The sequence below is a fragment of the Sciurus carolinensis genome, chromosome 14 (genome assembly GCF_902686445.1).
Source record: "Sciurus carolinensis chromosome 14, mSciCar1.2, whole genome shotgun sequence".
Lineage (NCBI taxonomy): Eukaryota > Metazoa > Chordata > Mammalia > Rodentia > Sciuridae > Sciurus > Sciurus carolinensis.
In genome coordinates, this window is record NC_062226.1 from 18,222,657 (window position 1) to 18,248,883 (window position 26,227).

General features: G+C 46.0%; 1 protein-coding gene across 1 annotated transcript in view; it reads right to left on the reverse strand.

Moving 5' to 3' along the window:
• The window catches only part of Pappa (pappalysin 1), a 232,457-nt gene extending 206,857 nt beyond the window's left edge, over positions 1-25,600 (reverse strand). The window contains exon 1 of the mRNA XM_047524822.1: positions 25,180-25,600. Within this exon, the coding sequence (XP_047380778.1) occupies positions 25,180-25,600 (421 nt within the window). The remainder of the gene's footprint in view (positions 1-25,179) is intronic.
• Positions 25,601-26,227: the final 627 nt, after the last annotated feature.

Below are 26,227 nucleotides of genomic sequence, written 5' to 3' on the forward strand. Positions count from 1 at the left end.
TCCCCAGACCAAGGCTTGTAATCACATCACTGCGCCCAGTGACAAGTGCCAAGCATTTTATTGTAGGCCGTTTGAAGGCACAGCCCCCTCCAGGATTATTTCTGCAAGTCCAACAGCGCCAACACAAGCAAGCTTAACTGAACTACAAGCCAGGAGGCTGCTTTCTCTGCCATTCTTTGGCTGGACCTAAAAATGGACCCAGAATCCGTGGTTCTTTAGTCCCAGTGATTAGGCTGTTCTGTGGGGTTCGCCCACTTCATTGGGATTCAGGACTTGCTTGAACCTCTTTATTTCCTCTTTTTACAGCTTTTTTTATTTTTTATTTTTTTAGTTGTAGATGGACACAATACTTTTATTTATTATTTATTTATTTTTATGTGGTGCTGAGGATTGAACCCAGTGTCTCACATGGATGAGCTACACTAAGCTACAACCCCAGCCCCTGTCTTTATCTGCAGTGTGCAGTGTTTTCTTGAGCTTGACTATCAGCATCAGGACTTTAGCACTGGCCTTTTTTGCTTAAAGATTTCTGACCCCAGTTCGTTCCGTTTTTATAACACATTTTTTTTCCTCCTGAGATTGCTGTCGCACTCTGACTGCTGGTCCATCTTCCTTTTCTTCTGATAACAGTAGTGTCCCCCTAAAATGCTTAGGTTGAAATCGGTAAGCTCCTGTAGCTCAGAATATGACTGTATTGAGAGACAGGGTCTTTAAAGAGGCAACTACATTACAGTAAAGTCATAAGGTAGGTCTTAATCCAGTAAGACCAGTGTCCTTGGAAGAAGGGAATAATTAGGGCACCTAAGGGTACAGGGAGACCAGGCAAAGACAGAGAGAAAAGACGCCCACCTTCAAGTCAAGGAGACCTCAGGAGGCAACAACTCTGCCCACATCCAGATCTCACCGTGACATGTTTAAGCCATGTCAGCTGCGGTCCTTCATTAGAGCAGCCCCACCAAACTATCACTCCATCATTCAACAAGCTTTCTAAACTCTCCCTGTGGGATTTCCCTAAAATCTATCCCATCATCCAGTTGTGCCCAGTTCAGAATCCTTCTTGCATTATGATGGAGTGTGTCCATGTACTTGATTCCTATTTTGAGAGGGGCCAACTATCTATTAGGAGAATTCCTAAATTGGTGGTGTGGTTACCATGCACAGGACACTCCAACAAAGGGTGCTCTGTGTCTGTGTGATTTGTGTTTGAAGCACCTGCTGGGTGCTGAGCTTGAAGCTGCTGCTTTCCAGGCCAAGATGCTTCCTTGGGCCCTAGCTGCCATTTCAAGGTGAGAAAACTTGAGACTCAGGGAAGAGAGTTTCACTGCCCAATGCCACACAGCATCTCTCAGTAGGAAGGGCTGGAATTGGGGTATCCTGACTTGTAGGTAAGCTTTCCCACACCTCAGGGAGATCCCAGTCAAGTCTCCATCCTGTGGCTTTTCCTATGAGATTTTCCTGAGATGGTTATATTTAATAGCACTGATAATGTTTGATTTGCTTCCATCACTGTCAAAGGAGGAGAATGAGCAAACAATGACAATTTATATCCAGTTTGTATTTTCTGTTTCCTCCTTGGGAGAATAAATATAGGAGGAGAGAAAACTCTACCCAGGGCATTTTTCCCTATTGAAAGTATTATTTTCAAATAAATGATAACAGTAACAGTTTTTGAAAACCTTCATGTAAAAGTTCCTCAAGGGGCAGATACCCCATTTGGAGCTCATAACAATCCTGGGAGGTGGGCTTTATTATATTCATTTGGCAGATAAGGAAACTGAGGGGAGGAGAGGCTAATGATTTTCTTCCCAAGGATCCCATCTTAGGATTGGGGGCAATTGACTTGTGATTCTGCCTGTCCTCTGACTCTAGAGGCAAGGCTGGACCCTAGGATGCATTCCTGCATGAGAATCTATCTTGCCACCTCCAGTTAAGGCTCTTGTTCCCAGCTCTGCTGCTGTAGTGCTGTGGGTCCCTGGATAAGAAGTTCCATCTCTGAGTTTCCTCCCTTCCCCTACCTTTCAGATGGGAAGGTCACCGCAGTTGGTCAGAGGGGTCCCTTCCAAGTCAGACTCTAGACTCTAAAGATCTGGCTCCTCCAGATAGCCACCCTGGGCTCCCACTGAGGGAGCTGTAAGGTCCTGGTGGGGGGTACAGCTTCAGGCCCTCCAATTTCAGGATGCCCACTAACTGTGGGACATCTGCCAAGAGAATACAAGCAGAGGTGAGAGGATGTGGGGATGAAAGGGGGGAATTTAGGTCAACAATCTGGTTTCTTTCAAGAGGCTAAAAAAATTAAAAGCTAAAGGTTGAAGCTGGTCCTTTTTTTGTTTTGTTTTGTTTTCCCTTCCATGATTTAATCGCTGGTATCAAAGCCACAGAGGAATGCTTGAGAGAGCAATCCTATGGAAAGCTTTCATCTGTCCAGAGGAGAGTGATTAAAACAGACAGATTTGGGTTAAGTATACCCATGTCCTTGCACAAGGTTTAGTCGGGGGGAGAATCACCAAAATGACCCGAAGGACTTGGTACCACCAGACATTTAGGAGAAGGCTGGGATGTCCCTGAAGAGCATACCTGAGGACCTTTCTCAGCATGTGCAACCCTCCAGGGTCACCCTGGCTCTAAGGATCCCCCTAGGCTTAGTGGAAGGAGGGGGCTTAAAGTGTGTCATACCAGCTAGACTTCTGGAATCAGAGGAGCAAGAGCATCAGAAGTAACCATACAGAGAGCAGATCCCAAGGTCAAGATTGGCTCAGGTGTTTTCTACACAGTGGTCATGGAAGAGTATGGGAAGGAGAAGGTTTCCCTTTCCCATCTGCGAAGAGCTGCAAATGAGCATCCACAATGCTCTCTCTATCTGCTCTCCTACCTGGATTCTTGTCCTTGTTGAGGAAAAAGATCTGAGAGTCCCATGACTACATGGTTCTGCTCACCTGTTTGACTAGCTATGTGACCTTGGATGAGTTAATTTACCTCTCCAAGCCCCAGTTCTCCTGCATGTACTCTACTTCCCTTGATACCTCACAGATCTCTTTTGAGGGAGAAAGGAGATAAATGGATACATTTCCTTACAAATGACTTAAAGCTATTCAGATATGAGGTGAGTTTGAGAAGAGCATGTTTCGTGGTTCATAAAACCCATACGTTTCATTAACATACTGACTCAGATAGTGCATTTGGAATGGCAAAGCGCTCCTGGGGACTGTAGGTGTACATGTTTCCCGCTGGCTCTTGACTCTCTAGCCTGCCACCTTTGCTCATGAGTAAGCAGTTTGTATAGGCATAGGAAGGTCAGGGTCTTAGAGACGGACAGACCTGAGGTCAAATGCGGGCTCCGTCATTTACTAGCCATGTGAGTTAGGAAGTCAGGGCATCCCTTCTAGTATTACCCTCTCACCTGTAAAATGGGGATAATACATCCTCCTCTGATGGTTGCAGAGGGAGCTAATGAGATAATGAACATGACAGAACTTGGCACATGGCCACTGGCAACATAACAAGCACTAAAACACATGTACTGTGGAGTCAGACTGATCTTTTTGAATCCCAGTTCTGCTCCTTGTTAGCTGTGTAGCCTGGGGCAAAATCTCTGCACCTCCTTGATAGTTCCCTCATATGTAAACTGACATAACAAGTACTTAACACCCAGTGCCATTTTGAGGATTTAGTGAGAGACTGCAAACACACATTTGCATATCCCATGATAAAGGTAGCTGCGCTTTTTATTAATATTCATAATAAATGTCTGTTCCTCTTCCTTAGAATTGGGGCTATTTTTTTTTTTCGCCTTTGTCTGTGCTACTATACATTATCCTTTCTGTCACCGTTCTCTGAAATCGAGATACAGGCTCACGGCTCTCTTTTTTTCACACATTGTCAGTGAAATTGGTGCATATCAACTTAAAAAAGGAAGTAGAGAAGGAGAGGAAGAAAAAAGACAAAGAAAGAGCGGGAAGAAGAGGGCAGCATTTCAAGTTGTTTCTACTTGAAAGGTTGCACAGCTCACTGAGTGCTAGCTAGAGTTGGTTCTTCTGTTGATGCAATCCAGATAGAAGAGGAGCTGGTATTTTGCAATTAGGAAGCCCTATTATTACCATACCACCTCCTTACAATATCCTCAGAATTGCTACTCTGATTTGTTCCAATGCCAGACATCACTACATGTACCTATTGAGAAATAAACACAACGACCATTCATGATATGTATGTATAAGGTCAAGAACTTTACATGTACCATTTCATTAAAATTATTGCAACTATTTAATGAAATAAGTTCTCTTGGTCCCACTTGACAAAAGAGGAAACTGAGACTCAGGTAGCAGCAGTGACTTGGCAAGGGTCACTTGACCTATAAAAACGAGAATGAGATTAAACCCAGCTCTCTGATCCTAAGGCTAGGACTTAACCTATGCACTGTTTTCTATGGAAAATATAAGCAAGAATTCTTTTTTAATTAATTAAATGTTCATTTTTTCATATAGTTAATTTTCAAGTCTACCCAATGTTGATTATGCATTGTTAGTTATAATAACATGGAAGCATCTTGAGTTTCCTTGAAATTATGAAATATGCAAAGCAACTTTGTTTCATTTGCTTCAATCAACAATCTCTAAAGGAGACAAGATAGAAATAATGATTTTTTTTTTTCATACAAATGGGGAAAGTGAGCCTTCCAGGGAGGCAGTGAAATTACCAGTGTCACAAGGCTTGTGAGGGGCTGAACCAGGACTTGAGCCCTAGCTCCAAACCCAGCAAATGCTGATGCCTTCTGCATCTGCTCCTCCTGCCTCATGGCACAACCCTGAGTGATAATCCCACCATCTCCACACATGCTTTAAACAGATCCATACCATCGCTCTACATTAATCTAAAGGAAAATAAGTTGTAGAGCAGCCTATGCGTAATCCAGTCCAAACAGAATCAGCCCCATCAATCTGTCCACACAAGAAGTCACTTTAGAAAGAAAAGTGATTGTCTGTATTGGAGGTTGCTACACTGGTCCAAGTAGGTAGTATCATGGCTGTGAATGAGGCTGGGGATGTGGCTCAGTGGTGAAGCGCTTGTCTATCACATGCAAACCCCAGGTTTAATTCCCAGCACTGCAAAAAAGAAGAAAAGATTATTGCTCTGAATGAACACAGGGCAAGGGAGGTTCCAGAAGGTAAGGGGCAGTTTGATATCCTTAGGGGAAGCACAATGACTGGCACATAGAAAGCACTGATTAATGTTGATGCATGTGTGAAGGAAGAGATAAAGAGTGCATCTGAGGGTGTTTACCTCAGTGCAAGCATGACGGACAGTCTGGTGATTAAAAGCACAGTTTTTGGGAGCAAACACAGCTCTGTTAAGTCCTGGCTCAACGTGATGTCAACACGCTCTGGTTGGGAGGATATAATAAGATACAGTTCATGCAACGTTTTAGCAAAGTACCTGGCATAAAATAGACATTCAAGAAATGGGTCTGTATGTATAAGAGCAAGAATGACCAAATTCACCCAGAAAGAACCACAACTAGGAGAGAATTGGAGAAAACAGAAGAGAGAAATACAACCCATTAGCCCACAAGCATATTCTCCACGGATCTGCAAAGATAGATAAGCCACAGATAGTTCAATTTAATGCCACCAACAATTGATATTTCAGACATTGAGACAGTGATGGTCATTTGCATCATTGGAGAAGGAAAGGAGACTTTCCTGACATGCCAACTTTCTCTCAGTTTTGCATTAATCAACACTTGGATCTTCTTGACTACTCCAATTTTATACCTGGGTATAATAGTGTATGTACATGTGTGTGCGTGTATGTGAGGTTTGAAAGGTTGGATATATCCTATACTGCCTAGAATAATGGCAACTTAGTAGGTAGTCAACACACATGTTGACTCAATGATCTACATATAGTTCTGTGGATAAGCATTCTATCTACAGGTTCATAAGCCCACGGGAACTAGGGACATTTATTTTTTCCAAGATGGGGAATGAGTTGTGACTTCAAATATTAGCTCTGCCACCATATAATATGAGATTTAGGTTAGTCCTAAATCTTGTCTGAGATTTTCTTTTCTTACTTGGTAAAATGGGCATGATATTACCTACCATAAAGGGCTAGGGATATCATGTAGGGAAAGCATGCGGTTGGTCTTCAATATATCACCACCATTATTGGAACTCCCCTGACTGGCCCATGTTCCAGTCATTTCATCCCTCCCCATACAACCTGTAAAGCATCACCAGATTCATCTTCCCCAAATCCTAGTTTTTGCTCTTCCTGCAAAGAGACAAACTAACCTTTCTTTGATCACCTCAGGGTCAAGACCATCCTTAACTTTGCATTTCGGACATTAATCTTGACTTATTTCTAAGAGTGCACACAGAACATGTTTGGGCCCTTCTATTTTGGTCATACTGTTTCCTCCAGGTAGAAATGTCTCCCTGTTACCTCTGTCCTCTTTTCCAATCTTGAAGACCAATGCCAGTGTTATGGCTTTAGTGGACATGAGTCTGCACCTTCAGCCCATAAACACTGCCGAGTACCAGCCACCTGCATCCTGACCTAGAGGAGTCTGTCTTGGGCCCATGCATCTTTATGTACCAGGCATATGACACCTGGCTGTTTCTTCATAACTCATGTAAGTAGTTTTGAGGGCAGGGTTTTTTTGTCTCCTGAGTCTTTCTCAGGTCCCAACATTGCTTGTGGGTGTTTGGTGATTGGTCTGTTTCCCCTTCATGGCAATTACCATTGCTAACAGTATGACCCACTTTGGAGGTCACCCTCCAAGGGCTGTCTACTCAATTAGACTACAAGTCCATGAGGATAATGAGGACACATCTGCTACCACTTTGCATCTAGAACCTTCTGTACTGGTGCCTTGAATGTACGTATTCAACAAGCATTTCTAAATGAAAGATATACATCCCCAAAGTCTGTGAGGAAACCTGATTTCAGTTAATTTTGAGGTTTCAATCAATCTTTCCAGCACTGGAACAGAAATCGGTTGATGTCCTGGCAACAGCAGGGAAGCCCCTTCTAGCCTGTCCTCACTTTTCTCATCTATAAGCTGGGAGGCTGGCTCCAGTGGCCATTAGATTTGATTGTGCAAAACAGTAAAAGGAGAAACAGCAAAACACAACTTAGCTGCGTGCTGGCTTTAGGAAGCCTTATGACCCAGGGCAAGATGTGCCATCTCTCTGGGGTTCATTTTCTTGTCTCCAAAAGGAGAAACTATGGCAAAATAATTTCTAGGGCTTTTCCCAAAAATGCAAATTTTTAAATATTAAACATTCAAATATTCAAATATTTCTGAATTGGAGCTAACACAAACACTTGTGCCCTGATTTGTCTTTAGCATACTATCAATCCTGGACAAATCCCATATTGCAACATAACTTTCACAGACTGCAGAATTTTTTTCTGTTTTTTTGTTTTTTGGTCCTCGGAGGTCCTTTCCTGTGTGGGTTTGTGTGTGCAGTATACATAGAGATATAGACTTATACCTTATGATTGCACTGGCATAGAGACAAATATAATCAAGAGGCCACAGTCATTATTATATGTGTATTTTTATTATATTATTTTAAATTCTGATGTTAAAAGAAATTAAGCCTAAAAGTACTTTAGATCTTGGGCATTGTGCCATCTGGGCCTAAAGAATGAGCCTTGTTCCATTTCTGGACCAAGGATCCTTACCTACCAAATGGCATTAGAAGAGGGCCCCTGTGGTCAACCCGAGGAGCAGAGAGGAATGGGGAAGATTCCCACGTGGACAAGCCAAGTGACGTAAATTCCATGCCTGATGCAGGTCCACAGCATGTTATGTAAAAATGCACCCCAGACAGTGTGGGCTGAGCTCTGGAGACAAAGCTCTTGGGAGAGCCTGCCATCACCTCATCTTGGCCCACAGAAAGGGGTGAGTCTTACACAGAGGGAGATGGCAAAGGGAGATAAGGAAGGGACAAGGCCAGACAGGCAGATCTCCTCTTTGTAGGGCTGGTGCCATCCAGTTACTCTCTGAGACAGGGAGGGCAATGCTATCTGACATTTACTGTGTTCCAGGCAGGGTGCTAAGCTCTTTGCAAGAGTTAACATGGAACACCCTGACAAGAATCCAAGTGGGGGATATTATTATTGTCTTCAGTTTGCAGATGAAAGAACCAAGACTCAGAGAGTCCACACAAATGATGGAGGTAGGGGTTTAACTCCAGACAATCAGAATCCAGAGTTTATGTTTTCAGCTTCTATAGTGTGGTGCTCAGACAGAAAAACTAGCTGCAAGAGGAGGAAAGGCCCTTTGCAATAATAAAAAAAAAAAAGTATGAAAGATCAAGTTCTACAGTAGAGGTACAAGCAAATGGCTCAAGGGAAGGAGCACTTGATACTGATGAAAGGGCTCAAGTTTTCCTGAGTGACTTGGTGAGGGACAGGATTTGAGTAGATCAGGAGAAGCTGGGCAGAAGGAGGAGGGAAAAGCTGTGAAATCACCTCCAGGTCCCAATGAATGAGGAAGATGCTTGCATTTGATGGAGTAGAGGATGCAGAGCGGGGCAGAGGGCAATGGAACAGCAAGGGCGACCTGAGGCTAGATTGCACAGGACTGTGAATGGCGCCCTGAGACCCAGGGAGTATTTCATGGGCAACAGGGAATCTTGGGTGGTTTTTGAAGAACAGTGTTGATGGGAGATGGAGATCATTAGCTAAGGATAATATAGTGACCCCTTCAGAGAATGACAGAGCTAAGAGTCAGGAGTAATGCTCAGGACCTCCCATCAAGTCCTCATTTGGCAATCTGGACTCATTCAGACCTACTAGCAAGAGGGTGAACTAAAAGCAAAATTGTGGAGAGGCCTGATAGACTTTTTCAAACTAGCTATTAATTTTCTGTTGTTATGACATCTCCTTGGAAATTGTGAATTATAACTCAACTTGAAAGAGCTCTTACGGTGATGGATAAATGGCAATTTGATGCTTGTTGGGACTTTGGTTTTAAACTATGTTTGGCTGGGCAGAGGATGATTCCTCAGGCTTGATCCTAGTCTCTAGTGGACCTGGATTCAATTTAATCTCCCTCTGTCTCTTGGTTTTCCTGTCTATTCAATTGGGAGAGGATGTCAGTTTTTACCATTACTATGGGTAGGTAATAGGGAGCTACAGCAAGACTCACTTTCAGCAGAGTGACTGCAGAGCCCCTTCAGTCACTGGTGATCCTAGAAAAATGTCCTAGAGCAGCATGTCATTGTGTGGCTGTGAGAGCCATCAGCTTCTTCCACCAGCATCTGCTTCAGAAGGCACTGTAGGCTTGATGTGTTTGGGTTTGTTTTGCTGTTTGCAAGCAACTCCCTGTCTGGGCTCGTCTCTCAGATACCCACAAGGTACAGACCCGTGTCTGACTGCCTCTCTAGTCAGGCTCCTCCTGCTTTTAACGAGTAAGTGGAAGGAGGCAGAGCAAGCCAGATAGGAAGACAGATGGAAAGACAGAAGCCTTCTGCGAAGCTGCAGCCAGTGATACATGCCATTCACAAGGATTCCAAGGACAAAACCAGAGGCATGTTTTAGAGGCTTGTTTGAGCTACTGATACTGTTCTCTTGGAGCCCTTGTTTGTAAACAGATATTTCTGCTGACACTGGGCTTTGTAAAGGCGGATGGAGTGGGGGGTGGGGTGGGGGCTAGAGAAAAAGGCAGGTTATGTCCGAGAGCCTTAGACCATGTGTTTGTTGTTGAGATACAAAGGCCTCACTGTACTGAATGAAAACGCTTGTTTTACAAGGCGAGTGGGAATATGATAGGTACATGTTGAAAATACTTCAGAAACTGAAACGACCCCATGCCACGAGGGCTTCCTGCCACATCCTACATCCAGAGGCACACACGGGTCTGAAGGCCCAGCATCACTGGACAAGGGCTTTGGGAGGCTGTGAACAGAGAGCACCCTGGAGCCAAGTGACTGACAGCTCCCTTCCGTGTTCCCACCTGTGAAGCCCGCCCTTTCCCTAAGAGTAGGGCTCCATGTCACCACCTCCACTGGCTTTCCAGCACCTGCCAACCTAGGGTAGAAGTGGTTACTGATCTAAAATATTAGCGTTGCTAAAGGACCCTCTGGTAGTCTAGATTCAGACTCAGAACGCTACAGGAAATGCTTATAATTATATAACTGCACTTTATTTTTTTCAAAGTAGTTTTGAACTTCCGAAGCGAGTGGTTTTCAAACTATACTCTATAGAAGTATAGGGTTCAATGGAATGTTTCAGGAACATTTCTTTTAAAGGTCTCACAGTATCATAAAATCTAGAATTGGAGTCTCCTAACTCTTGTCTCAACCCTAGCATAAAACCTGGTAAACAGACGGTTACATGTATGGAAGGAAAAGATGAAGGAAGGAGAGAGAGAGAGGAAAGGAGGGAGGAGAGGAAAGAAAGAAAGGAAGGAGAGAGGGAGGGTGATGGATGGTTGGATTCATGGATTAACGGGTAAAGTCCACAGGGAACAATTACAGGCTGGACCATTTCAGACCACATTAGAAGTGAACTTGCCTATTTAAAATCTGAGAGAAACACAGAGAACAGAGTTTGAATAAACAAAGTTGTAGATTATATTTCTAAGGGATAAACTAATTCCTCCTCTGAGAGAAAAAAGCTCTGAATTCTATTTACTCCGCCCAGGGTACAGATGAAGGAAAGTGCAATTCCTCAGTCCGATACGACAGCTCAACATCAACATCCTCATTTTCACGGATCCCCGACAGCGCTCAGATTTGAGAGCTGGGAACAAGCTTCAGGAAATGACCTGGTATGCCCCCTGTTTCTTCAGCATTTAAGTCACTTTTTGGAAACCATAGGTCTCTTTAAAAAACTTGAGAAAGAAAACTGTGGACTCCCAGAAAAATGTATATGACCTCGAATTTTTACAAAACATGTCCTGAGGTTTGCCAACCTCTTCTCGCCAGGAGCGAGAATCCCCTTCTCTTCTGTTGATCTAAAATATGAATGTTATTTAGGTGTTTTAGTTGGCACTGGGTATTAGAAAATGAATGCTAAGGATACTAATCAAAGTTAAAATCATGACAAACATAATAACATCGGCAATCAACTCACACCATGTTAATACTTTGCAAACGATACACCAGATATTATAATTCCATTGGTGAGAGCCCTCTGAGAACTTCCTCACACACTTGGATGAAAATTCAGATCTCATAATTTGGGCTGTCGCGAGGTCCAGACACACACGCACACTCACCTACCTGCTATTTCCACGTACTGAACTGGCCCTGCCCTGGTCTGGTCACTAGCATGTCTCACTCTTTCTCCCTAACACCTGTCACTTACCTCTTCTGTCAGTGAAACCTTAGCCCAGTGGTGATCTGCCCCAGTCATTTTCTATAGCATCCTACTTTATTTGTTTAGAACTTCTCACAATCACCATATAATTCCTCACCATTGTTTACTGGGTTATCTTCCTGCCCCTTCATGAAAACACAGAGTTCACAAGGTCTTATTTCCTACCACATCTAATAGCATTGGGAACCTACAAAGTACTTGTTAATCTATGGAGACATGCAGAGGTTTGTTTGTTTTGGAAACCTTGGAGTTGTCACTAACTCACTGCGGGACCCTGAACAAATCTCTTCCTCTCCTTAGACTTCAGTCTTCCTGGATATAAAGGATAGGATGGGTCCTATCTAATTATAAGATTCAGTGATCTGAAGTCTTCGGGATTAAGTAGAAGGAAGCAGGGTCCAAATCCCAGAACATGATGGTAGGAGAGAAGAAATGGTCAGGGAAACTAAACCCCAGTCCTTCACCCCCGAGCCTAACAAGGGGTGAAACTTGGGGTAATTTCTTTGCCCTCAGATTGTCCCTCTGTGGGCTGAGCAGTCTGGATGAGGCAAGTTGAAAGGGTTCACTCCTTATCCACTCAGGTATCTACCCCAAAACATTCGTCAGACACTGCAACGTGTCAAGTCCTGGAGAGGTGCCACTGAGCGTGTTAGACATTTTACCGCTGTCATCCTCTTAGATGGGGAAAGGTAGCTGGGGCACAGGTGGGGTTCACTGGAGGAGCAGGGGCACATCCCATCATCCCATGCAGATACATCTGGGCCCTCAGCAACCCTCTCCAGGGATGGGGTGGGAAAATCTGAGGGAGAATGGAGGCTAAGAGATTTACAGCTAGCAGAGATGGTGCCCATTGGAAAGAAGGAGAGACAGAGGGATAGGAAAAGAAGGTAGAAAGAGAAATCCAGCAGGTAATCAGCTCAGAGAGGCCAGGGCCACAGCTCACAGCCAATGCCATTCACGATGTGTCTTCCCTCACCTAAGTGGTTTTACCTAAGGTCCGTGCCATCAGTTCTCAGAGCAATTTTCCTTCGTAGCACCCTCTTCCAGTCACCCCGTCTTTCCCCTTATTTGGAGGCATCTCCAGTCCTTTTGTTCACATAACAAAGCTTACTCAGCATCTATTGATGAGGCTAGGACTGTGCTAAATTAAATTATGCAGAGAAGACAGAAATGCTCTCTCCTCTTCCTCTCTCTCTCTCTTTCACTCTCTCTCTCTCTGATGGTACTAGAGATTGAGCCCAGGGCTGCTCTACTGCTGAAATACACCCCAAGCCCCCAGCCCTTTTTATTTTTTGAGACCGGGTGTCATGGAGTTGCCTGGTATGGCCTCAAATGTGTGACCCTCCTGCCTCAGCCTCCCAAGCTGATGGAATTACAGGTGTGTTCCTCTCATCCAGCTATGATCTCTGCTCTAAGGAACTCAGAGACAAGTGGCAGAGACAACAGGTCTGAAGGCAACCACGAAAGAGTGCAGTTAATGCTCTATGGGAGGAATATAAGGGGCAGTCTGGACTTGATTCTGACGGTGATGGATTGAATTGTCCGAATACTTCCTAACACAACACTTCTAAAAGCTACTGTGGGTCCATGTCCACAGTAAGGGCATGGATAAAGAAGTGTTGACTGTTCTCATTTGATTACAGCTGTATGTTTAAGCAGACATACAAGGCAGAGACATATGCCTGCAAACGAATACATCACACCTACTTCACGAACAAATCCCATGAGACTTATAAGTGGACGAGACTTCTTGTGCCTAAATTGTCAGATCACTTTCCAGTCCCTGTGATAAGGACGGGTATTCCACAATGCAGTGCTTCTCCCTCGCTTCCCCAGGACTCTATTAATTGCTTAGTTATAGCTGTTACTGTGATGTCATATATCTGTTTACCAGTCTGCTTCCGCTATCAGGACTGGTACTCCTCAAGGGAGGGAACTGTCCCTTGTTCTTCTGTTTTACCCCCCATTTCTTAGCTCAATGTTCAATGTAAAAAGATGGCTCAAAAACTCCTAAATAAATGAATAAATGGATGGAGAATGAAGGAAGGAAGAGAGGAAGGGAGGAAGGGAGGAAGAGAGGAAGATTTTCCTCTCCTAATAACCTTCCATCTCCTATTGAACCTCACAGAATGTCTAAGACAGAGGTTTGGCATCTAAGAAATGTTTAAGAGAAGTTATTGAACAGTCACACCACTTATTCTAATAAGCTCACTAATGTGAACCTGCTACCATCCCATATCACAAAGGAAAAGAGTGATTTAAAGGAAAGAACACTGATTTAGGAGTCAAGAGACCTGAATTCCAGTTTCAATTTTACTACCAATTTGTAGTTTGACTCAACTAAACTCAGCTTACTTAGTAAGCTAACTTAACTTGCTTGGACTTCAGTTTCTCCATTGGTAAATGGGGCAGATTTGATGAAGCTGATTCTGTCACTTCACATCTAGAACTTGGCAAAGGGAAGAGCAAGATACTATATGTGAGTTTGTTTTTAGCAAATCAGACCTAACCAGTCAAGTGGGGCTGCTCAGGAAAGGAGTTATCCTGGATCTCAACAGAGGCTCTACCAGGGTGCAATTGGCTCCCGTGACAGCCACATCATAAAGCAGTCCTGTCATTCCAAAGTCAGTCTTCCATTCAGAATTCCATAGTTCATGCAGCCTGGCCCCCTGCGTCCCGGATTTGCCTCATAATGTCAGAGGAAAACAATATGCCTCCACTGAGCACATCTGGGGTAACGTGCCCCAGGCTCTGATTCTCTAAAGAGGAACCCAAAACTTTTTGGCAAGCACAGCTTCTTTGAAAGAAGCTTATTTCCCCCAGTAGACTACTTAAAGGTGGAGAATGCTCTGGTGGAAGTAAAAGTTCTTTCTGTTCAAAAGTCACCTGCAAATAAAATACACGGTGCATAAAAAAGAGGTTTCTCAGTCAATCATTTTACAATCTTATAATACGTGTTTGAATTTTTTCTCTACTTACCCTCCATCCTTCTCCCCCTTTCTAACCACCTTCCTGTTTTTTTCATTCTACACACACTCTTTAAATGCATGCCTTAGCCACTAGGGGCACTATTGCTCATATTCCTTCATTGATTCACATTTTCTTTCCTGTATTTCATCCTGTCCTGGGACATTTACTGGATTACCATGGTGCTCCAAGCAACATGGCAAACCCTGAGAACAGACAGAGATAAAGCTAAACTCGTCCGGATTTGAATTCCAATTCCACTACCCATTCACAATGGGTCCTTCAGTGAGTCATGCAACTCTCTAACTTAACTTCAGAGGTACAAAGTGCAGCCCTCAGTACAGTACCAGCACATAGTAAGTGTTCATTATGAGTTAGTGCTTTTATTACTGTCATTACTGCTGAGAATTCCTATTCTCCCCCAAGGGTATATAAACAGTGGACAGAGGATTCCAGATCCTGAGGTCACCACAAGGTCTCACAAGATCAAGGGAAACAGACAGAAAGGCCCCCTATTGGGAAGGAGGGAAGGCCACAGATATAACTGCCAGGACATTTGAGGCCCAGCAAGGTACTGATAAAGGGGAGACGGGAAATCTGAGCAGAGAGTAAAATTTAGGATTATGTGCTGCAGTGCAGACACAAAATCAATGCTTTGCAAAAGAGGCCAGGGTCTGAGAGGGGAAGACCAAGGCCAAAATGTGGTTTGGATTGGAAAGGCCACAGTGTGAGCTGAGGAGGCCCTTAAATGCATTGCTCCCCTCCTCCCTCTGTTTTGTAAGGCCAGATTTCTATTCCCTTCTGACTTCTTCGCTCAAGGGGAAATGGAATTAACCACTGTGTAATGTTTCTGACTGTGGCACACGCAATAGGTCATGTGCTTTGGTTACGTAATGCAACATGCCCGGGGTTCCTGGACTCTTTCTCCCAGAATCATTAGATATTCAGCTGGTTCTCTTATCCATTCATCCATGCATTAAACAAAAACATGTACAGCTTTTTTATATGCCGGGCACTGTGCTAAGCACTGGAGCAGTTGAGATGGAGAACTTCCCCAATATGCACATAATTAAAGAATTCCAGGTGTTTTAATGTAAGAGTGCAGAAGGTATAATGAGACAGATGGATAAGAGAGGTCGGAAATCAGTTACACTTTGCGGGGCGACAAAGAGGGCTTTCCAGAAGAGAGAAAACCTGAGCAAAATCCTGCACAGGCCTGGGCATTCTTCAAAACAGTCCACAGAAATACAGGAGAAAGATGAGACTAGTAAATGAGGCTAAAAAGACCTTATGTATTTGGGAGAATTTCAAGTAATTCACATGTCTTTGAAGAGTATTTCGCTAAGAGTTGTAAGAATCAGATTTGCATTTTAGAAAGATCTGCCTGTCCAGTGTTAAAGGATCAACTGAAGTGGGTACAAGGGCTGAGGCTCAGAGCTGTGGACATTGCCATGCCGGGGGAGTAGTCGTAGAAAGGAAGGAAACGACGGGTCAGCTAACAAAATGTTCAGAAAGGATGGACAGTGTTTGATGACTGAGTGAATACAGAGGACCATATTCTAGAATTGGTAATACCAGCCAAGATAAGGACACAAAGGAGTTCTGCAAGAAAGATGATTCCATTTTGGACATGTTGAATTTGGAGTGCGCGTGGATATTCCCAGGGGACCGCTGGATCCATGAATCTCCAGTCTAGTTGAGTTTGGAGATAAATGGTACTCCTCAGCAGACACATGGCAATTCATTGATGGAAAGGACTCAGAAATAGGGGAGCAGCATGACCTGTTCTGGCTTAGGGCTTGGAAGACCAAGAGCTTTACCCAACTTGGTCACTCAGTGATGGATGTTGATTGTCACTGTGCAAGTCACTTTCCTCACCAACCCTCAGTTCCACATCTGTGAAACAAATGGCTTAAACGAGTGCATCTGACTCTCACACACTTTCTTGGGTCTTACAGGAATTTTTCTTCATAAGACTAAGTAATATTCAAAGTATGGCCAGTCAATGATACCCGAGAAAGCCAGGTCTTTCTGGGATGAGTGTTGGCATGGGGGCCAACATTCCTCTGTGGGCACTTTGCCCCTGAAGGTGACAGGCACAGACACCACCTAGTGGAGGAAAATGTGCCCAAAAGGAAGAGGAATGGGAGGATTGCTGATTTCACAATTTTGTCTTTAGACCAAGCTAATTAGGATCACAACCCTAAAAGGCATCTACTAGAAGAATATTTAGGGCCAAGGCAGATAAACTGAAAATACTCCCATGGTTCAAATGAGGAAAACTGACCCAGAGAGGGAAAGTGACTTGCCCCAAATTGCACTAAGTTAATGAAGGACCTGGTCTAGAATGAACATCTCCTAGCTTGCAGAGTGCTGCTCTGTCTTTAGATAGGTTTCCCCTTCCGTCTGTTCCTCAAGGCCTCCTCCCAGGACAACCGCCCTGAACACCCTATTCAAACCTTACTCCTCCTGAGTCCTTGTACCAAACAGTCCCCAGATCGGATTTTATTTTTCTGCATAAACATTCACCTGGCATTATGTGATATACAGGTGTACTTATTTAGAGGGTCTCCAACTTCCACACCAACCCCTTGCCCAGAATATAAATCTCCTTAGGAAAAGAGAGAGTTTTTAAAGTCTACAACTATATCCAGCACAAAATAGGAAATAAAAAAATATGTACCTGTTGAATACTTGTGCAGGGAACAGACAAATTTACTTTGTCCCTTGTTTTTATCTGCATTTCTTAGATTTTCTATCATGAGCACACACTTTGCTTTTGGAAAATGAAATAATAATCTGTATGTTGTGTTTGCCTCTCATTTTAAGTTTTTTAATGTTAAGATACTAATAAATCTTTCCTGAATAGCAAAGGAGGGAAAGGTAATTCCTGTCTTTGCTGAAGGAGATAAGCATGTCTAATTCCTAGAGTTATGGAGGTTTAGAAACTGTGTGTGGTGAGGGTCAGACACACATAGTACCAATGTGAGTTCACATTTGCTGAGTTACTCCGTGGTCTAGATTCCATTACTAAGCGTTTTCCACATGGAGGCCCAGTTAATCTTCAAAACAACCTCGTGAAATAGGAACCAGTATCATCCGCACTTTACCGATGGGAAAAGTAGAGCCTGGAGATATTAAATAACTTGCCCAAAGTCATGCCACCAGCAGGTGCAAAAGTCAGGAAATCAAACCCAGGCAGTCTGACTCTGAATCCTGTGATCAAACACTACAAAATAGTTCTCCAGTAAACACAAGCTTCCCCCAGGGCTTTAGCCAGCTCTAGAAGGCTCTAGAAGCATCCCTGAATAGTTGCAGATGAAGAGAAATGAAAACTAGGAGGAGTATGTGTGAATGTGTGTGTGCGTGTGGTGGGAGGGGTGTTACAGTACATTTTGGATTTTCACAATCACCAGCAGATCTTATCAGGATTCTTATGGGTAGGGCTGGGGATGCTAAATGTTTCCCAATATATAGGGCATTACCAAATAGCAAAGGATTCTGTCACTCATAAGCTTCTTACCCAGCAAATCTCCGCTGGCCCCCTTCCAATGACCCTAAGGCTCCCCTCTTCACTTCCCTTCCCTCCAGCACTCTGCAGATGGACATGTGAACCGCTCTGCAGTTGTACAGGATAGAGGTGCTGCCGGTGTGGGGAGCCTGGACTGTACCATGACTTTCAGTTAATCTTTGTGTGACCCTGCGAAAGCCCCTGACCCTCACCAAGCTTCAATCTCTGAATCTGCAAACACATCAGTTCATAAAACATGCAGTGATCTGAGATGTCACCTCCTCTTGTGGCTTTCAGGTACTTTCAACTTTTTCAATTTTGTATTATGGATAGCTTTCACACAAAAAAAGCCCAGATAAAAATGTATGAAAGTTCCAAGTTCACATAACCTGGCTTCAACAAATATTATCTGTTTGCCAATCATCTTTCATCTTCCTCACTCTTACCCTTAAACACCTATTTTTTTTTTCCTGGAGTTTTTTTTGAAAAAAGTAGACATATTTAACCCAGAAATACTTTGGTAAGCATTTATAACAAGTTAGAATCTTTGAAAACAACATGATAAGAATAATAGAACCCACACCTAACAAAATTAACAATTCCCCACGGTCAGTCCCTGCTCCTTCAAACTCCTTTTAATGGAGGAATGTTTCTTTCAAAGGTAATTTTAAAGAATGACAATTTAAGCAGAAGTGAAGTGAAGGGAAAGTGGGGCTTCCTGAGGTTATAGGGTACAGTATAAAAGTTCCTATCCATTTCCTACCTTTCCTTTTGCATCCTGAGAACCCTGGGGCCCAGACAGGAGCAGTACATTGTCAAGGTCACACAGCAGTAAGTGGCAGGGTTCGGCGGACTTGTGAATTCCCCACATCAAAGGACTCCAGTGAGGTCACAGGTAAGAAAAGGTTTGCTGACTACTTATCATCCCCAGTGTGAACTATGATAATAAAGGCACCTGTCTAGGAATGACTTGATGGCACAACACCCTCACATCTCACCTTCTGGCTCCTCCTCACTCTGATGACCCATGCACTGGATTCTGATCTCAGCCGAGATCTTTCCCTGCCATGGTTACACCTGTGAAGGTGAGCACACCTGAAACCCTCTCCCCAAGGCCTCAGGATACACAGCTCAGAGGGCATCAAGCCAAGACCTGAACTCTGACCTTCTGATCCTCACTTTCAGGTCTTCAAGTCATCCAAGAGGTCAAACCTTCCAAATCAGTTCTGAGTTGCTGATGTCAGAATCTCAGCTGAGCAATCCCAGAACCTTCATCAAAGCATGAAGCTGAGTCCTCAATGCAGTAAGAGGAAGGCAAGGAGGGAAAGGGAACGACATTCTGGAGAAGTTGCAGCTGACCGGGGTCACACTAGATGCATGCTGCCTTCATGAGCCAGTGGCCCCAGGTATAAACAGCCCACAGAGGCAGTCCTACCTGGGTCCTGAGGATCTTCTCCCTCATCTGAGACTCCTGAAGCCAGAACTGGCTTCAGAGTGATCTCCAGGTGAAGGGTTTTTAAGTAATAGGACACATGCCTTCTCATAGGACCAGCCTGGGGCAAAGTGGTGAATGCCTCAGAGCTGAGCTTCCCTTTTCATACACTGATTCCTGCTCAGAGAGGCTTCTTCTCAACACTGATTCACCTGCAATCATGTGCAAGACACTTAATGTGTGAACCTTGGCAGGAGAATTCATGTTCTGAAGAAGGCACTGGAAGGAGAGGGCATGGACTCTCAGGGCCCACGGCACCCAGTTTGGAGTGAGCAGGGGACTCAGGATGGAAGAGGAGTCCTTGTTTGATGACTCAGAGCTGGGATGGCTGCATTTCTCTGAAGGCTCAGTCAGTAACCAGCTCAGGGAATAGGTGATGTCCCCTGCCCTGTGGATCTCACTTTTTCCACCTGCACAAGGGTACATCAGACTGGATCTGAGTCTCCTCAATGATGGTCCTCCCACATCACCAGAGAAAGCTTTGAGAAACACCAGCACCAGGTCCAGGTCCACTCTAGGCCATGACATCAGGATCCCTGGAGGGTAGCCTGGGCTGAGAAATGCTTTAAAAGTGGGTGATTTTAAATGCAGCCAGGAATGGTATCTAATGAATCAAAAGTTCTCCTAGGCCCCTTTAAGAAGGGTGGTCTGTGAATATAGTTTAATGCTGTGTGTCCTGGTCCTCAGCTTCCTCATTGCAGTGACCTGCTTGGTCCTGATGACTGCTGGGTCTAGGCCTGGGCTGGCTGTACCCCCCACACTGCCAAGTTCCACACTTCTGGACCTCAAGGTTGCCTTCCTCTGTGCAGAGGGGGAACGGGAGGTACTTCCCTAGGTTCTACAGTCTATATCACTCCTATTTGTCCACTGAATGGCAACATAGGAGAAAATGAGCATTTGAACAACACCTGGGGAAGGAACAAGAGGCATGTGACTGTTGATCTGTGGCTTCTGTCTGGTTTTTGTTCCTGGGACTACATGCTCCCCTTCAATGATGCTGGTTTCCCTAGATAGAGGACTCAGTGGTTCTGGGCCTCTTTTGGCTCTTACTAGCAAGAAGTTATCCCCAGCAGGAAAAGGAAGGGATCAAAGTGAAAAGATGTGAAGGAGTCTAATTGCTCCCCGAGTTCCAGGGTTCATTCTAGAAAGACTCCTCAGTAACTCAAGAAGGGAAGCCCTAAAAATACACAAATAAGTCCCTCTTCCACAAGATCAGACTGACAAACTGGGAGAGAGGGATATGGTTATAAATAAGATCCAGTCAGCCCTGAATGAGTCCCAATACAAGTGGGGACAGTGTGAGGTGCTTTCTGCATGTTTATGTCATTGAAATATGCTGAAATCATTATGCCCATGTTACAGAGGAGGGAACCAAGTGGTAGAGATGAAATGACTACTGGAATCACACAGAAAGAATGGAAAGAGAAATTCCAAGCCTGGTCTGTCAGATTATTTGATGTGAAAAGAAAAACAGATATACTGCATTAACTCAAAATTTTCAGGTGGGACTTTTTCCCATTTCTCACTCTCTTTAACCTGTAGATATGCAGTTGGCACAGAGATGTGCAATGGAATGGAAATGTGCTGCGGCGAGGTTAAGGAAGGGTACCCGAATCACTTCTCTCTGCTGACACAGGAAGCAAGCACTCGGAACTTGAGTTCACACGTGAGCCCTGTCCAATGGAGATGGAAGCCTCTGAGACTTCCATCCAAGTCCCTCCAACAAACTGAGCTGCAGACTCCTCTTTTATACAGAAGGGGCAAAGATGCCCACCTACCAGGGTGGTCGTGAGGGTGAAAGGCTCAGGTAGAAAGCCATGCCCCCAGCACCGTGTCTGCCATCCTGCAGGCACCCAGGGAGAGGTCTCCTTTTTCCCTTAGAAAAACGAGGGCTGAGATCTTTGAAAAATCACATCTAATAAAAAAAATGAAGTCTGTCGAGAACTTACTACATGCCAAGTCTGATTCTAAACACTTGACACACACAAGCTCGATTCAAGTTCACACTGCCCTAGGTGATAGGTGCTCACCTCACCTTTAATTTGTGAATGAGGAGACTGAAGCCCCATTGGCTGGCTTGCCCAAGGCCACAGAGCCAGTCCAGGGCAAGGATAGACTCACCTTTAGGTGACCTGCCTGCTAAAACTGAGTTCTAACCACTGCAATATTCTAGATGCCAGGTGGGATCATAGATGTTAAGGGAGAGGCATGTTCATAGATGAACTCCTTAAAACCTAGTCCAACTCTTTTTGAGAGGTTGAGTGAGAGGCAGGGAAGTAGGGGCTGCAGAAGGGAGGGAAGAAGACTCTGGAGAGTACCCAGCAAACTTAATCCATTCCAACAGTTAGAACAAAAGAAAAGAGGCTGGCCAGCGGAGGTGCTGGGTGGGAGGCAGGTAAATCCCTTTCTCCTTCTGGGTAGGAATTCCAGGGAAGGGGAGTGGGACTGGGGCTGGGAGGAGGGCAACACTTGTGGGGTCCACATTTCACTTATCTAACAGGTCAGGAGAAACTTTAACAAGATTAACTGCTGCTCGGGGCCTCTGCTTCACGGAGCAAATTGAGTCTATTGTTTTCTTTCTTTCTTTCAGACTGGAGAGGTGTATGTGTGGGGGGCGCATATGGGGATGAGGGGCAGGGGTCTGGCTCCTGCCTGGTGTGCTACAAAAGCAAAGGGATGTGTCAGAAACAAGCCCCCAAACCCAGGCCGACTTGAAAGGGAGCCCACGGTGCCAGCAGGAAGGCTGAAGGCTGTGCCTGGGTGGTGGGTCTGTGCGGGGTGAGAGGGGATGGTGTTTATGAACTATGTACTCTCACGGTGCAGGGGGCAAGGCCAGGAAGTCACTGCGGGTGCCACTGAGGCGCTAGCTGTGTCAGCCAGCCAGCCCCAACCTCATCCCTCTCGTGTTTCTCCCCATTTGGCATAAAGGGTGACGAGCTTGGGCAACCTCTGAGGACCCTTCTCACAGAAGCCTTAAAGAATTCTTCACTCCTAAAGGCCATTCATCATTAGTGAGTCCCCAGAGCATGCTGCAGGCATGCACTTTCTAACTTTGTCTTTGTTTTTGCCTGCATAAACCTTCATATAAATATATATATATAAGTATATATAAATATAAATATATATAAATATAAATAAATATAAATATATATATATATAATATATATTCCTTCCCTTTTAGAAAAATGAAAGGCATTTTAGGCATTTTAGAAAAATGAAACTTTCATTCTCTCCTCAGAAGCAAACTGCTCCTTCACTGTTTCCCCAGTCTCTCAGAGAAGGGCCTGAACTGGTGTCCCTGAAGTTTGAACCCAAGCAGAAATAGCACCCAAGGTCAAGAGATTGGGGAGTACCCCCAGCCTACCAGGAGTGGCAAGACCTGCCCCTAGCAGACGACAGACCTGGTTAACAGCACCGTAAAATTAGACCTTTATGAAACCCAATTGAATCCTGCAGCAGAGTGATGTAAGGCAGCCTGGCCTGACAGCTAGGCAGCAAGCAGCCCTCTGCCCGAAATAGCAGTGTAGTCCCTGCTGAGCGATGACTGCTCTCAAGATAGGTGACCAGGGATTCCTGCGAAAGTGGTGACGCCCAGCCAGAGAAAGCCAACAGAGGTCAGGCAGCCAACTGGGCACCTGAGGCCCAGGCAAGGGATGGGCTTCCTGCACCCACCTGAGCGTCCTGCCTCTCCCAGCCCTAGCATCCACCAGGGAAAGAGCTGGAAAAGCACTTCTGCAAAGAACCTCTGTTTGCTTTTTAATTCAAGGAGAAGCAGGTTCTTTTTAGTCCAACAATCTGCACCGTGTAGAGGATACTGCAGAATGAGTCTTTTCTGGCTCCGGGCCAGGTGTTTACACACCGCCAAATCTGGCTCAGACTCAAGTAGGGGAGGGAAAAAAAAATCCACCAGAATCCTCGGGAGAAAAGCTCCTGGCTTTCTGGTGCTACACGACAGCAGTGCCTTTTTTCCCCCCCCTTCGTTTTGAGAGGAATGTTATTTCCACACATAAAATGGACCAGGCATTTTATACAAGCAATAATAGCTTAACGTCCCCCATCCAATTAAAGTATTTTACTGCAACGATCTTTGTGTGAAAAGAGTGAATGAGTATCAAGAGTCCGCGTGTGAAGAGACCCTTGTCTGAGTTATAGACACATAAAGCAGTCTCCCGTGGAATCCCAGGTGTGTGTGCGTGTGCGTGTGTGTATACATACAAACGCCATACACACACACCCTTTCACTTATGATACGGAAATAACTCTGGGTTCTCCTCTTCAGAGGGAAAATGTTCCAAATCACCCATAGGACAGGTAAAGACTAGGAAAAAACAGATTTTTTTTTTTTTTTTTTTAAATCACCTCCTAGCAGCAGACTGCTTTTCATTTGCATGGAAAAGGAGAAGTACACACCACGTTCCTGAATGATCACTGTCGTCATTATTATTTTGAATACCGTCTCTTCTGCTGCATATTATACCCTCCTCTGGCTGACGAAGGGAGCTAAAAGTGAATGAGCCCGGTTTCCCTCTCCTTTCCCGGGGAAAAAAGGAAAAATAGCAAGCGATGACGTCAGTTGTGTGTGTTGGGGGAGTCGTTCTTGCTCTCCTTTGGTAACTGGAAAGTACGGGCTTTGAGGGGGCATCTTTTTTGGTACAGAAGCAGAGTTTGGGTTCCCTGAAGTGGACTTCATGGAAATAGGACCGTCAGAAGCACAATGTCATAAAAAGTCCCAGCCAAGGCAAGAAAGAAGCAGACTGCCCGAAGAGCTCTCGGAGCTGTCCCTTCTAAGAAAGTGTGTGTAAGGGGGTGGGATCGCGAAAACGCCTCCGCACGTTTGCTGGCTTGCAGCGAAGGGGGAACCCCTACTCTCCCTTTAAGACGTCCCAGGACAAGGCAAGAGTGTGCAGGAAGGGAATCTCCCAGACCGAAGAGGCGAAACTTTCATTCTCTCCTGCAGCGCCGCCCCCTCCGCCCCCCAGTTTTATTAAAGACATTTCCACAGATTCATTTAGAGGGGGGTTAAAATGAATGTTGGAGCATTTCTAAGGTTTGCAACCCTCGCAAAGTGTCCGGTTTCACTACGGGCTTTGCTGGGGAACAGCGTAGGGGAGAGAGAGGGAGGGTAAGGAGGGAGAACTCAAATTCATTACGGGCTCATAAAAGTCCCAAATGAGAAAAGCGCCCCATTTCGCAGCGGGGTCTGGGGAAGGCTGGCGGGGTGTGTGTTAGGAAGGTCTCTCCCCAATTCCGAGTGACAGGCAACGGGCTTTAAAAGGAAGGATATGGAATGGCAGTGCTCGTGGCTTCGGGGGTGTGTGTGTAGGGGGACGCGGGGGACGGGGGAGGTGGATCCCAGAGGCAGGTTTCAAACAGAGCGACTTTGGGGCACTTCGAGGACTTCTAAGTCTAGCGAGCACAACAACATCGTCCCTGACGGCTTCCAGGGTAACGGGGCCAATCAAGGGGGCTACCTCCATCAAAAAGTCAGAGAAATCAATGGTCCCCGAGCTTCCTTTCGCATGCAACCCAATTGGGTCATCCTGCCCTCCCTCTCCACCCCAGACAGAGTCCGTCTGACAATGCAGAGGACTGCTTACGTGCCCTAGGCTCCCCGGGGACTCGCCCTCCCCGACTCAGGGTCTCCAGCCGCCTGGAGCGCTCCCCGCGCTGCTCGCAGTGGCTGGGGGTCAGGCAGCGACGCCTTCCAAGTGTACCCATTCCTCAGATGGGGCAAAGTGAGACTCCAGGGGCGGCTGCCCCACAAACACACCCGCAAGCCCCCGACCCGCCCGCCGCCCGCCGCCCGCGCCCAGGCACCCGCGCGCTCCCAGGGCCGCGGGGACGGTGCAGCACCCGTCCGGGCGCCCTCGCCTACCTGTGATCACCGCCGGGGACCTCTGGCCCCCCTCCGCTCGCAGCCACACTTGCAGCGTGAACGCGTCCCGGGGCAGCTCGAGGTCGGCCCGGAGGCGCAGCTGCTCGCCGCGCCCGCTGAAATAGAGCGCCCGGCTCGGCGGGCTCGGCTCCTCGGCGGCGCCCCTCGCCTTCCGCTGCTGCCGCCGCCGGGGGACGCGCACGGCTTCCCAGGCACCGCCCGGCGGCGGCGGCGGCGGCGGCAGCGGCGAGGCGCGGCGGCCGCGGGCCGCCCGGGTGGCGCAGGTGGCCGGGCCGGCGGCGGGGCGCGGGGGGCGGCCGGCCCGCGGGTCTCTCCGGGCCCGGCGGGGGCGCTCGGCCAGCCCGCAGCCCAGCGCGGCGCTCAGCAGCCCCAGGCGCAGCACCCAACTCCAGAGCCGCATGTCCGACGGTCCCCCCCGCCCCCCCTTGGCCCCTGCACCGCCGCCCGGAGCTGCCAGCTTTGGGAGCCTCGGCGCCTCGACTTTCTTCTTGTTCACCCTTCTTGGGCGAGCCCCCCCTTCCACTTGCTTTTTTCTTTTCTTTCTCGCTTTCCTCCTCAAGGTGTGTGCTCCACTCCCCCCACCTTTGAAAAATACAGTCCAACTCCTCCTGGTTGGCAATTAATTTCTCTCCCCGCTCCTTTATCTGCCTTATTTCCCCCTCTAACAGCTGGTTACCTTCCTCCTTGTTTTATTTCATTTTATTTTATATGATTTCTCGCTCTCAAAAAAAAAAAAAAAGCTCCTCTAAGACACTGATCCGCTGAATTCCCTCCCCCCCAAAAGATGCTCTAATTTATTTATTTTTTGCGTCCTTTATAACACAAGCCACAGCCCCCTTCTCCCCCCCCAGTCCCCCCTCCCCTCCCTCCTTCTTCACAAAATGAAAGGAAAGAGGGGGAAAAAATCCCTCAGAAGATGAGTAAACAAGCGTAAGCTAATCTGCTCCCGAGCGCTCCACCTTCTCAATTGAATGAGTCCCTGTTAAAACTGCGGGGATCATGACTAATCAATCGGTTTGGAGAGGCC